The sequence below is a fragment of the Pan paniscus genome, chromosome 9 (genome assembly GCF_029289425.2).
Source record: "Pan paniscus chromosome 9, NHGRI_mPanPan1-v2.0_pri, whole genome shotgun sequence".
Lineage (NCBI taxonomy): Eukaryota > Metazoa > Chordata > Mammalia > Primates > Hominidae > Pan > Pan paniscus.
This window is the reverse complement of record NC_073258.2, coordinates 22,235,324-22,248,597: the sequence shown is the minus strand read 5'-3', so window position 1 is coordinate 22,248,597 and position 13,274 is coordinate 22,235,324. Positions and strand designations below refer to the sequence as shown.

Sequence of the window (13,274 nt, the reverse complement as noted above, 5' to 3'; positions counted from 1 at the left end):
TGGGTTCTTGATCATTATTTTCATGGAAATGAGTGGCACAATTAGTATTTCTGCTTTTTCTTATCTGTAACTTTAACAGCTAGAACATTCAAGGTGGAAAAGATCTTGGAGAACTTCTGGGCAAGTCATGTTAACAGATGAAGGAAGAAGTCCCAGGCAAGTGAAATAACTCACTGCACCTTAAGTCTGCAGGGTGATCTGAGAGGGGAGCATGAACAAGTTACCAGCCAGGCCTTGTGCTATACAGTCATGGCAGGCTCCACCTGAAAGGTTCCTTAGACATCATCTCATCACTCCTCTTCACTTCATATATGAGCACACGGAGAAACAGGGAGGCTAGGTTTGTTCATTCATTCACTGATTCACATGTTCATTGATTTAGCAATATTTATGAGTTCCTATTATACACAACACACTGGGGATTCTGCGGTGAACGCACAAGACAAGTCCTTGCTTTATGGTACTTACTGCTGCAAGTAGGAGGGGGCCGGGAGGCAACAGAGGATATACACATAATCAGGTTAATTTCGAATAGTGATAATCTTCCAAAGGAGCCTGCCACAGAGTGGTGGAGATGCCTAGGGCAGGAGGCAGGACACACACCTACTTCAAATTGCATGGTCAAGGAGGGCCCCTCCAAGGAGGTGTCAGCTGAGCAGCAAGAAGGACCTACCACGCAAAGATCTGGGAAGCAGAATCCAGGCTGAGAAACAGAGTGCAAGGCCGTGAGGCTGGAAAGAGCTTGACAAGACTGAAGATTGGAAGGGACAGCTGCAGCAGGGAAATAGGTAGGAGAGAGGAAGATGAGATCTAAGAGGCAGGTACAGGCCAGATCTCATAGGCCCAGGCAGGCCGTCTAACCTGCAAGTAGTCCATCCTCAGTGCAAGGTTTGGTTTAAGGGACTGATGCGACATGGTTTGTTTTCAGGTATTACTCTGTTGTGATTTACTGGCCAAGCCTGGACTACCCAGGCCTTCAGACTCACAGCCGAGCAGCGTTTCCCTCCATGTCACACAGCCTTTGATATGGACAGCAGAAACTCAGGTGGGCAGTTTGACCTCCTCCGGAAGACTCAAATAGAGCCCTACAAAGGAGAAGCCAGGTGCCAAGCCCTCTTTCTCTCTGGGAGAAAGGGCGGCCCCGGATACTTACCCGCTTGTAATGTCATCGGTCCGGATGTTCTTGCTCAGAACATCCCCATCGCTCATGTAGCCGGGGGCGTCCAAGCTGATGCCTTCCAGGTCCATCTCATCTCCTGCCTTGTCTGAGACGTCCACATGGCAGACACTACTGCCCCGGGAGGCCAGCTGCCTTCTCAGAGGGGCGGAGTACACATAGCGACCTGACTCAGTGTTGATGAACCGGCTGGCGTTGGCTCGAGGGGGGTACCCATTGCCCATTGAGGGGGCGTCTCCTGCTTGGAGCCGAGGGCTGGACTGGCCCAGTCTCCAGGACAGAGGCGTGGGCCTCCCTGTCAAGCTGAGTATGCTACGGCCACTCATCTCCGTGGTGACATTGGTGTCAAACGTGGTTTCCAATGTGCTAGAAACAAAACCAACCTGATTAGACTCAAAGGTACCTAGTATCCTTCACAGTTTATATGATCTTTAATTATTTAGAATTATGAAATAATCCTCATATATAAAATAGGATAAAATAGCCAGCCCCCATGTACCACCTGATCTGCTTCCTCTGCTCAAAATGAGAAAGGAAAGCTACACATCTACATAACATTCTGAAAAGCCTACCGGAGGCTTTCCCTGCTAAAACATGGTACAAGAAACGAATTACTTTAATTAAATGGCCTCAACTACTAGAATTTTCTTTCCAGGCCAGATGCAGTGGCTCACTTTCCAGGCCAGATGCAGTGCCTGTAATCCTAGCACTTTGGGAGGCTGAGGAGGGCGGATCATGAAGTCAAGAGATCAAGACCATCCTGGCCAACATGGTGAAACCCCATCTCTACTAAGAATACAAAAATTAGCTGGGCATGGTGGCATGTGCCTATAGTCCCAGCTACTCGGGAGGCTGAGGCAGGAGAATCGCTTGAACCCAGGAGGCTGAGGTTGCAGCGAGCTGAGATTGCACCACTGCACTCCAGCCTGGCAACAGAGAGTGAGACTCCATCCTCCCCCCGGCAAAAAAAAAATAAGAATTTTCTTTCCAATCTGGGAAAGAAAATACTAGAAAATGCTGAACTGATTAGGATGGAGCATGAAGGTTCCTGCTTGCCCATTCATTCTAGGATGTTGCATCACAGCCCTCTTTTCCTAAGGGTGGGATTCTCCACCCACCGGGAGTTCCTAATACCACATTTTACATCCTCAGCTCCCTCCCAACTGAGCAGTGGACACAGTTCTAATTTTTTAACCCTCTAAAGTTCACTTCCCCCAGACTGTTGCTTTTCTCATATTTCATCCAAAAAGCCTGGAAAGATTGGTAAATGCCTGGGCTTGAGTTCCCTCTTCAATCAAGTTACATGGACCAGAATCTGCCCAAGGATGAGCTCAATCTCTTGGCAGAGTCTGTCTTCCACTGTTTTCACAGCGCTGCAGTTTCTTGCAGCCCAGTCAAGACTATCGTCTGTACCTTCACAGGAAAACTGGAATTTCCTCACTGAGCAGAGAATGAGATTCTTCCCTGCAGAAGAAACCACTGAAGTCTTCCCTCCTGTCATAATTACCATCCCACCGTCAAACTGCTATGCCAACATTAAGTCAGTGTCAGTGACGATGGTGGAAAAAGGGATGTTTCACACCTAATGGTAGAGTCACAAGATCCAATATCTGACTCCCCTTCATTCAGATACCTAAAGGTTTAAGAGGGTACCACCCCCAAACCCCCGAGTTCACTCTCCTCTGGAAGAGCCAATTTGGTCCCTTAAGCTGTTTTTGTTTTCCTCTGATCTTGGAAGTGGCCTTATTTTTCTCAGATTGGACCCCTTGTTTTGGGCCTCGGTCCTATTGGAGATGGAACCCACAGTGGTTAACCCCAATCTTCCAAAACTGCTGACAGTGGGGAAGCCCTGTGGTTTCCTTGCCATAGCCACTTATCAAAGAAACTGAAATTGGAGAAGCAAAGGAGACTCCCTGGGAGCTCAGTGGGGACAACAAGAACTTTCCTTGATTTCTGCAACTATAAAACCTCCTCCTGCCCAAATCACAAAAGACATCCCAGGGTTGCATCCTCTTCAACTTCTTGTTCAACAATGAAAGCACCTGATGTTTCCAATGTAATACTAGATTTCATCCAACTAAATCAGAGTTAAAACATGATCATAAGTTTTTATAAATATTTCCTTACATGTTTTACGTATGTGCATGACTAACAATATTACAGAGTGCTGCATATCAGAAGATTGGGTAGGAATTCAAGCTATTCAGTTTATCACACAGGTCAAATATAGTTCACCTGCTCATTTCCACAGCACCAGACAGTTATAGAAAATGCAGGTAAAGTGAAATTTAAATAGAGCTGGTCTACAGTATCCTTTGTTGAATGGATTTAGCAACCTTCTGCTTTTGGGAAAAATCTGTCTATACTAATTTTTTATTTCCTATAACTCTCTTCTGCATGTCGTATGGCATTCTTTGTGAATTCCGGCACATTTGGAAAGCAAGGCTATGATCCATTATAACCAAATCGCTTTGCTACTGGTATGAACAAACACAGGAGAAAATTAGGATACCAGGTAGTTCAGTAAAGTAATTCACACTGCAGATACCTGTGTGTAACCTGAGTTCCCCTTAAACTGGACATGGTTTCCTCCAAATTCTGCCGCAGATCAGCGATGTTCTTCACTGTCCGCAGCCGCCGAGCCTCAGGATCTTCCCCTAGAAAGATGAGGGTTAAGACTAGTTTAATTCTCTGACCAACCATGAGCTTCATAAGGGCAGCATCCATGTCTATGACCATAACCATATTCCATGCTCAGCACGTGCTTTGCTGTGGGTGCTTAATAAGGATTTGACAATGAATGAATGATTGAATGGAAGTGTGAATGGAAGCCCAAAGGAAGTGTGAAGTCCAGGGAGATTCTTCCTTCAGGTGCCTCCTTAAATAGGTGAAGTCTAGCATGTGGGAGAAGCCAAGTGCCTAGTCTGAGATGTAAACACATTTCCACAGTGTCTCCAACAGAGACATGCTCAGGTTAGGTCCAACCAGGTAGTCATTTTCTACCCATGCAAAAATGAGTGAAGCATTTTGTTTTCTCACCTATTGGTGATATATGCAGCTATCTTAGGCCCTACTGTGCAAGCATAGCTTGCAGTAGCTAGAAGATCTGCACCTGTTAATCACAAATATTTATACAGAGAAAGGTTGCCTTCTTCCTTGTTAGATGTATTATGTCACCTCAAATTCAAGCTCCTCTACTTACTGGCTGTGTGACTGTGGGGAAGGTGCTGGTCCTCTCCATCCTTCAGATTTCACTTTTCTAAAAGGAACGCAGTGGTAGTACTGACCTCAAAGGACATTTGTGGAGATAAACTGGGATCAGGCCTGGAGATCCCTTAGCACAGTGCCCACCATAAGCACTCAACAGAAGCCAGCTGGTGCTCTAGAGCAGGGAGCCTGCAAGAAACAGCTGGGGGTCAGGTGCAGTGGCTCACGCCTATAATCCCAGCATTTGGGAAGCCAAAGTGGGCAAATCGCTTGAGCCCAGGAGTTCAAGACCAGCCTGGGAAACATGGCAAAACCCTGGCTGATGGCATACACCTGTAGTGCCAGCTACTCTGGAGGCTAAGGTTGGACGATGTCTTTAGTTTAGAAGGCAGAGGTTGCAGTCAGCCGAGATTGTGCCATTGCAATCCAGCCTGGGTAACAGAGAGTGAAGGGAGGAAGAGAGGAAGGGAGAAAGGAAGGGAAAGGAAGGGAAGGGAAGGAAAGGGAAGGAAAGAAAGGAAAGAAGGAAAGGAGGAAAGAAAGATGAGAAAGACAGAAAGACAAGAAGGCAAGAAAGCAAGCAAGAAAGAAAAGACAGACAGAAAGCCAGCCAGCCAAGAAAGAAAAGAAGGAAGGAAAGGAAAGAAAGGGAAGGGAAGGAAGACAGAAAGAAAGGAAGAAAGAAAGAAAGAGAGAAAAAAAGAAAGAAGAGAAGAGAAGAAAAGAGAAAAGAAAAGGAAAGGAAAGAAAAAAGGAAAGGAAAAAGAAAAAGAAAGAAGAAAGAAAAGGAAAGGAAAATGGAAATGGAAAGGGAAAGGGAAAGAAAAGGAATGGAACGGAATGGAAAGGAAAGGAAAGGGGAAAGGGGAAAGAGGAAAGGGGAAAGAGGAAAGGGGAAGAACAGAAAAGAAAGAAAGAGAAGAAAAGGAAAGGAAAGGAAAGCAAAAGAAAAGAGAAGAAAAGAAAAGGAAAGAAAACAGACAGCTGGGTTCCTCTTTGTCAGGACCACAGTATTCCATTCCCTGGGCAAAACTTTCCACAAGACACTTGGCTGAGCAGCATTTGAGCTGACCTGGCACTAGTGTACCATGAGAAATATGCCACACACAAGCTAGGACACAGTGCAGTCTTGTTTTGCCTTCTCTGGCAATTCTGTTTCTTTCTTTCTTTCTTTCTTTCTTTCTTTCTTTCTTTCTTTCTTTCTTTCTTTCTTTCTTTCTTTCTCTCTCTCTCTCTCTCTCTCTCTCTCTCCCCTCCCTCCCTCCCTCCCTCCCTTCTTTCTTTCTTTCTTTCTTTCTTTCTCTCTCTCTCTCTCTCTCTCTCTCTCTCTTTCTTTCTTTCTTTCGAGACAGAGCCTCGCTCTGTCGCCCAGGCTGGAGTGCAGTGGCACGATCTCAGCTCACTGCAACCTCCACCTCCTCAGTTGAAGCGATTCTTCTGCCTCAGCCTCCTGAGTAGCTGGGATAACAAGCGCCTGCCACCACACCCGGCTAAATTTTTTTTTTGTTTTTAGTAGATACAGGGTTTCACCATGTTGGCCAGGCTGGTCTTGAACTCCTGGCTTCAGGTGATCCACCCACCTCGGCTTCCCAAAGTGCCAGGATTACAGGCGTGAGCCACCGCACACAGCCTAGTTCTGTTTCTTTTAGCCTTACAAAGGGAAGAGGAGAGGGGCAATAACTACAATAATGATTAATAGAATTATATATTTTCTCCCTCAGAGTAATTTTAGGGAGAGCTGAGAAGACTGAGGAAGCACAATCATGGGTCTTTAAAAGCCTAGGACTATTTTCAAGTGTTGAGCAATATTTTCAAAGAAATCTCCATCTAGAACATAGCACAAGCAGAATTTACATTAGACATCAAGCAGCAGCAAGTAGAATTGACATCAGACACCAAGTTGAACTTCCAACAATTGCCATTAACAGGGGACAAGGCAGCTAAGAAATATAATAGAATTGACTTTTCTTCTGAGATAGATGACAACTTTCTTAGGTCGTTCTTGGCATGGTGGTGCCTGGAGGCTGGGATGGAGTAAATGATATACCCATGATTTCATGGAGGAAATTTACTTGAAAATGCAAGTGCTTTCCAATTTCTCCTTCCACCTTTTAACCCAAAGAAATTTGGAAGGCATTTTTCTCTTATCTGAAAAGTGGTCAAACTTGCATTTCCCTCCCAGTGCTTTAAAATACATATATATGTATGTGTTTTTAAACAACAGCAAAGATGAATGTCTATTATACCTTCCCCTAATGACTTTGGAGGAATGTAACTGCATCTACCTTCTGGGTCATCAGTGAAATCTTTTACTGCCAATTTGGCCACATTTTATGTATATAAGCCTGTTAAAAAAATATTGATTCTTAGGTTAGCTCTAGGCCCTTTAGAAAATATTGATTATGAAGCTAAGTCTAGGCATAGGTTTTCAAATTACCTCAACTGATTACCTTAACCACACGCACAAAATATAATAGCCATATTTACTTATCCATCACTCTATTAATGACATATTGTTGCTGGTCTTAACCCTCCGTTAGAAATTCAACTATTTTATTTTTTAGAGACAGGGTCTTGCTCTGTTGCTCAGGCTGGAGTGCAGTGCTGTGATCACAGCTCAATGCAGCCTCAAACTCCTGGGCTCAAGAGATCCTCCCACCTCAGCCTCCCATGCAGCTAGGGCTACAGAGATGCACCACCATGCCTGGCTAATTTGTTTTCTTTGCAGAGATGAGGTCTTCTATGTGTTGCCCAGGCTAGTCTCAAACTCCTGGCCTCAAGCGATCCTCTCACCTTGGCCTCCCAAAGTGCTGGGATTACAGGTATAGCTACTGCACCCAGACAGAAAATCAAAGATCTTTGAGTTGGGGATGGTGTCTCATCTTTCCTTTTGGTAACCCCCCCACAATTTATAGAGGTCTAAGAAATGTTTATTATGCAACACGTTTGGTCAGTGTGGGGTTGTAGGAAAAGCATGGACTTCACTTATCCACAGATAAATATTTAAATTGTGGCAATGCTGCTTATTAGCCACTTGATCCTGGACAAGTCACTTATCCTCTCTGGATCGCATTTGTAAAGTGGTCATAAAAACCTCTCGCTAGAAGGGTTAGGGTGAGAGTCAGGTGATATGGCATACAGCACAAAATGAGGGCTCAGTAAATATGAGTGTCCTGTTTCCCTCTTGTGGTTCGCGCTGGGAAATATTTGCCCTCCTCCAGGGCTCTACATCAGATCCCAAGGGCAATGTAGGAACACAAAACAGTAACCCATCTGACATGCTTAGGTGATCACATTCTGAACTGCCAATTATGCCTCCTCTGACAATGACCTGAATGTAGAATTTGCCCACTAACTCACAGCCTGAACACAATAAAAACACAATCGAGCTCCAGTGGAAGCAGCAGGGAGCTTTCAGCTCACAGATATGGAGAGGTCTTAAAACTTTAGTGTCTACCTGTAGCGATCTGGACTTTGCCAAGGAGGGCTCTACCTCAAGCCACTAGTCATGATTGGGAGAGCATCGCATTGTGACCAAATATGACTGAGTTTGGAGGATATCAAAGTGTTACAAAAGGACCATGGAAAAAATCCGGGATTTTTACTTGGAAATAAAGAAACCTTAAGGGATATGTTACAACATGAAAAAGAATGAAAACTGGGGCTTCAGAAGGCTGAATTATATCCGGTGATTGGAAATGTAAGAATAAAGAACTCCATTAACTGGTGAAGCCGTCAACAACAGCAAAAAAATAAAGGGCTGCCTTATGAAGGAACAACATTTTGTCCAAGAAATATTCAAGCAGAGGCTGAAAGATGAGTCATCAGTAAGCTATAGAAGGAATTCATGAGCAGGATGATAAGCAGGTGTGTGTGGTTCCTTCAATTCTATCATGCAAGATGCATTTCTCAACTGTAATGCTCTGTACATGACCACACATCATAGGAAAACCCACCCATTTGCATAAGTAAGAGGAAGAACTAAGCAATTGATCAAATAGTTATGTAAATGTCCATTTCTAAATAGTCCTACCATTCACTGTCATTTCAAAGGATTGGCTGTGGGTAAGTTAAATTCAATCTCATGCTATTTATTATTCAGTGTCTCCATAAAAAAAAAATTCAACATAGTCACATGTGTGATTTCTACTGCTTGAATATAAAGACATGTCACCCTGATAAGGAATTTTCGTTAGCGACCAACCCCATTTGATTTGACACCAAAGAGTGCATAGTCAAGCACTACTGGCTGCACAGTCTCTTCCCCGCAGCCAATTGACAGCATCTCAGGGTTTCTGAGCTCTTAAGGCCTGGTACAGTGGAGACATGGAGATAAAAAGAAAAATTAGGGGAAGATCACATACTGCAATCTGTCACTCTGAAATCTAAGTAATATTTGGAATATTCTCTGGCTCCTGCTTTTGCTTTTCAAATGTGGATTTTGCTGAGACTCAGCATCTGACAGGAATCCACACTGCTCCACGGGCCACACATCTGAACCATGCTGGGATCTGAAGCGTTGGCCTCACTCTTTTGATGTCTGCACATCAGAACACAATCTGGAATGTGCATAGAGACTTGAGCAGCCATCTGAACTCCACACCCTTCTCATTGCTGGTCCTTTTCCTGTGCTATCCATGTACTCATATGAAAAAAAGCTACAAACCTTGAAGAGAAGGAAACAAAATCGATCCCAAATGTGGGGCCCAAATCATTCTAAGATGGACTGCTTACAAATGGCTTGAAGAATCTCTGCACCGTCACTGTGCCCAGGCAGTGGAACCAGAATCCTCTGAAATTAATCATTGGGGCTAATTGCTAGATGGGTAAGGTTCAATCATTGGGCTGCAGATCAATTCCATAGCTGTAATGTGGCTATTAAAATGCTGTAGTCAGGGATATTCAGTTCAATAAATGGATTTTAAGCCTGGATTCAGGTTTTAACCCGACTGTGGAAGTGGTAAGATATGAGAAGAATGACACAGCCACTAATAAATCCATGGCTTACCACTCATTTCCCTGACTAGAAGTTGCTGGAGCATGGGACACAGAGTTGGGGAATGGGGAAAAGAGACAGAGAAGATAGCAGCCTGGAATCCACCGTAGTAAGAATTCTAATTAAGGTGTGACTTTTCTTCTTTAATTAAGAATGTGATAGTATAGTGTCCAAAAATAAATGCTTGCAGAATTAACTATACAACAACTGTGGATTTTATGCTGTCATACAGTATATTGTACCTGTAAACATCATTGTCTACATTACATTTAAATAAAATTTATATATTTTTTTGTTTCTGGTAAAAAGAAGCATGTTACAATTTTCCCCCCCAATTCATGTAGGACTCTAAGAACACATTTTAAATCAGTGCTTCCATACAGGAACAAAATCCACTATTTTAGAATTCTAAATCTTGTTGAAAAGCAACTTTATCTGAAGAGTAAACAAGAAGATTCAAAGTTAAGTATCAGTGCGGTCCAGAGCCCCTAAATGAATAAAACTGAATGTATCTTAAAAATAGGATTTGCACACCAGTAAGAAACTTGTTTACAATTCTGGGGAGGAGGGAAGAAACTGTAAGAGGGAGAGAAAACGGAAGAAAAACAAGAAGAAAAATAATAGGAAAAAAAAAAGAAAGAAAGTTTGTTTAGCTCAAAGTCAATGCAAACATAATGCAACTCATAATCAAGCTGGGTTCATGCTGTTCCAGCAGGTATTGCATGGAAGGCCTCATCACCAACAGACACAGATTTCTGAGGCTCCATACTCACCAGTGAGTTCTTCCAGAGCAGGCTGTCCAGTCTTGGTGAAGTGGCTGGGCTCCATGCTCACACCCGTTGAGCTTGACTCGGCAGTAACATTCCCTTCAGTGTCCGTCTGAGACCTTCACACACAAACCAAAGCAGACACACTTGTCATGAGAGGCAACTACCACATCTGGACCACTGTGGTCTAACCACAGCCCTCACCATCACCTCCTGTAGCAAGAAGCTTCAGAACAGAGTGGACCAGCGGACTGATGCTAAATAATTCATTAGCCGTATGTGGAGCAATGTCCTAAGAACAGAGAGAGCCGCTGAACTGTAAAAGATAAACTTTTCATTGCCCAGATGGAGGGTCTGCAATCCCTCACTGGAGAATGCTTCTCTGAACCTCCATCAGGATGCTAGGTCTAGCCAGACACATGCTGGAGGGTACTGGGTGGTTTGAATAATTTAACCTATGCCAAAGAACAACTTCTAAGTAACCAGCCATGCCAACAAGTCAAACATAAAGATGACTCTATTAACAGCACCCCCACCCCAAAATTCTCCTGACATGGTTTTCTCTATAAAGGTGACCATAAAACCAGTCGGAAGTGGGTGCCAAGCAGGTGTGTTTGCCCTCCAGGTCTCTGATTCAGAGCTTCGTTCTTCTGACATGAAAGGTCTCATTGATCATTATTTCAACACTTGACTGAAATCTGTACTTCCCCAAACCCTCTCCATGCCCTTATTTGTCAAGCAAATTGAAGCAACAGCTTCATGCAATGTTTTCTTGTCACAGCTACCTCTGCTCATTCAGGCATGGCATGCAAATGCATAATTACACTCAGATGCATGACCCTGCATGTAACATTATTAACGCACTGGCATGCTGAACTAATTCAACCGATTTCACTACCTGTGAAGAAAACGTTTGCCCAGAATGAGAATGGACCACGGGGGATGTACTGATAAACCTCAAGTCATCCAACTGTTCTTCCCTCCTTTGTTCTTCCTACTGAGGCCATCGTTCTCAATTCTCTTATCTTTACCTTTAAAGGATTTCATAATCCCTGTGCTCCTTTCACCTCCAGCCAGGGTCCAAGCCCTCATCATCTCTGCTGAGGCCTTATGAGTACTTTGAAACAGGTACCTCACACCTAGAGGTTGCAAATGGCAGCCCGGTGTGGAAACCAGCCCAACTTATTCCTACTGGTCTGCATAATATTTTAAAGTTTTAAAATTAGTTCAACATTTAAAAATCGGGATATTTCACAATAAATATCTGAATTTCTGCCTTCGTCCAGTAAAAACAATAAAGCCTGGAAAGGACTGTCTTTGTTATTGCAGATCGCCACCTGCTGGTGCCAAGTGGTGGCTGCACCCTCTAAAGAGGCGTGGCTCCCTCTGCCACAGCCCCACTCACCCTGAGCCACCCATCTAGATGACCATTTAGAGGCCAATTAGGCATCTGAATCTGTGATCTCCATTCTACACTCTTCCTAAGTTTGGTCTACTCCCCACACGATCCTTCATTGACTTTTGTAATACTGACGTGATGACATCACTGTCTTCAGTGGTTTCCATTACCCACAGAATAAGGTCTAAACTCATTGTGGTAGATGATGGCCACATTCTTCCTTTATTTCCAGCCCCATCTCCTGCCTTTCTAACCCTTTACATACAACTCTACTATGCTGCACCCACATGTGGCTTCTCTCCACATGGCTTTAACAGGTTTATCTTTGCAGTAACTGCAACCTCTCTGCCTAAAGGCCCTTCTCCTCCTTCCTTAGTTTGCTGCTAATCTGTCTTTAAGATGCAGCTTCCATGTCATCTTTTCCTGAGAGCTTTCCTTGACTCCTTGCCAGGAGTTCCTATAGCACTCTCCTTATTCTCTTGTTGGCTAAAATGTGATCCTATAGCACTCTCCTTAGTCTCCTGTTGGCGAAAATGTAAATCTTTCCTCAACTAGACTGAGAGCTCTTCAGAGGCAAAGGTTAGTTCAAGTTCATATGCTGCACAGGCAACACAAGAAGGGTGTGTTGACTGGATAAATAAGAAATGTTTAAGTCTCAGAAGATGCTAGGTACTAGAAGGAACATTAGACTTGGAAGTCTAAATATTCGACTAGCTCCAGGTCTAAGATCTCTAACTTGTTAGCCATGCAAAATTTGAGTTGTCACTTCACCTCTTTGAATCTCAGCATCCTCATCTGTACAATGGGGATAATAATAGCAATCTCCTCTGGTTCTATAAAAATGAAAGGTGATGTGACACACAACTCTTAGTAAACTATAAAGTGATAAAGTGATAGATGAATCCACTGTTACTTCTGAATTGATAAATATAATTCATTCTGAGTGATTTTTTAAAAAATGACCCATCTTCCCTTTACTCCTTGCTAACAACTTTAACATGGAGAGGTTTTGGTGGGGGTGGGGGGGAGCAATTATAAGTTATATATAGTGAACCATAAGCTTGAGGGAGAGAATTTTAGAGCAGAAAAGGAGAATAAACCATTTTATAGAATCTAATCTAATCCAATCTTCTCATTTTCCAGATGAAGACAATAAAGATAAAGTGATTTAGAGTCAAGACTGGTGGTTAAGAGCCTGGTCTCACTAGTTAGACGGACTTGGCTTTTTGGTTTGTTTGTTTTTGAGACAGTCTCGTTCTGTTGCCCAGGCTGGTGTGCAGTGGAGTGATCATGGCTCACTGCAACCTCCGCTTCCGAGGTTCAAGGGATTCTCATGCCTCAGCCTCCGGAGTAGTTGGGACTACAGGCGTGCACCACCTCGCCAGGCTAATTTTTGTATTTTTAGTAGAGATAGGGTTTCACCATGTTGGCCAGGCTGGTCTTGAACTCCTGACCTCAAGTGATCTGCCCACCTTGACCTTCCAAAGTGCTGGGATTTCAGGTGTAAGCCACCATGCCCAGCCCACACCTGGTTTTAAACATGAGCCCCTCTAGTCTAGTTCTGTGACTTGGGGCAAATTGCTTAATTACCTCTAAGCTGCTAGCTCATGGAGGTGTGGGAAGAATGAAGTGAGCTAAGATGTGGAAAGCCCTTAGCGGACTCTCTACCCACACTCGATCAATACCTGTTCCTGCAGCCAGTGCCTAAGACCTCAGAGGGCACCAAGG

General features: G+C 43.8%; 1 protein-coding gene across 12 annotated transcripts in view; it reads right to left on the bottom strand.

Moving 5' to 3' along the window:
• Positions 1-13,274, bottom strand: part of NAV2 (neuron navigator 2) — a 770,363-nt gene that overhangs the window by 171,152 nt on the left and 585,937 nt on the right. For all 12 annotated transcript variants that reach the window (XR_008620161.2, XM_063608132.1, XM_063608133.1 and 9 more), the window contains 3 exons: positions 10,154-10,266; positions 3,726-3,834; positions 1,154-1,543 (listed from right to left, as the gene is read on the bottom strand). Coding sequence is in view for 11 of the 12 variants with exons in the window: in XM_063608132.1 (XP_063464202.1) it covers positions 1,154-1,543; positions 3,726-3,834; positions 10,154-10,266 (612 nt within the window). In the remaining variant the exon portion in view is untranslated. The remainder of the gene's footprint in view (positions 1-1,153; positions 1,544-3,725; positions 3,835-10,153; positions 10,267-13,274) is intronic.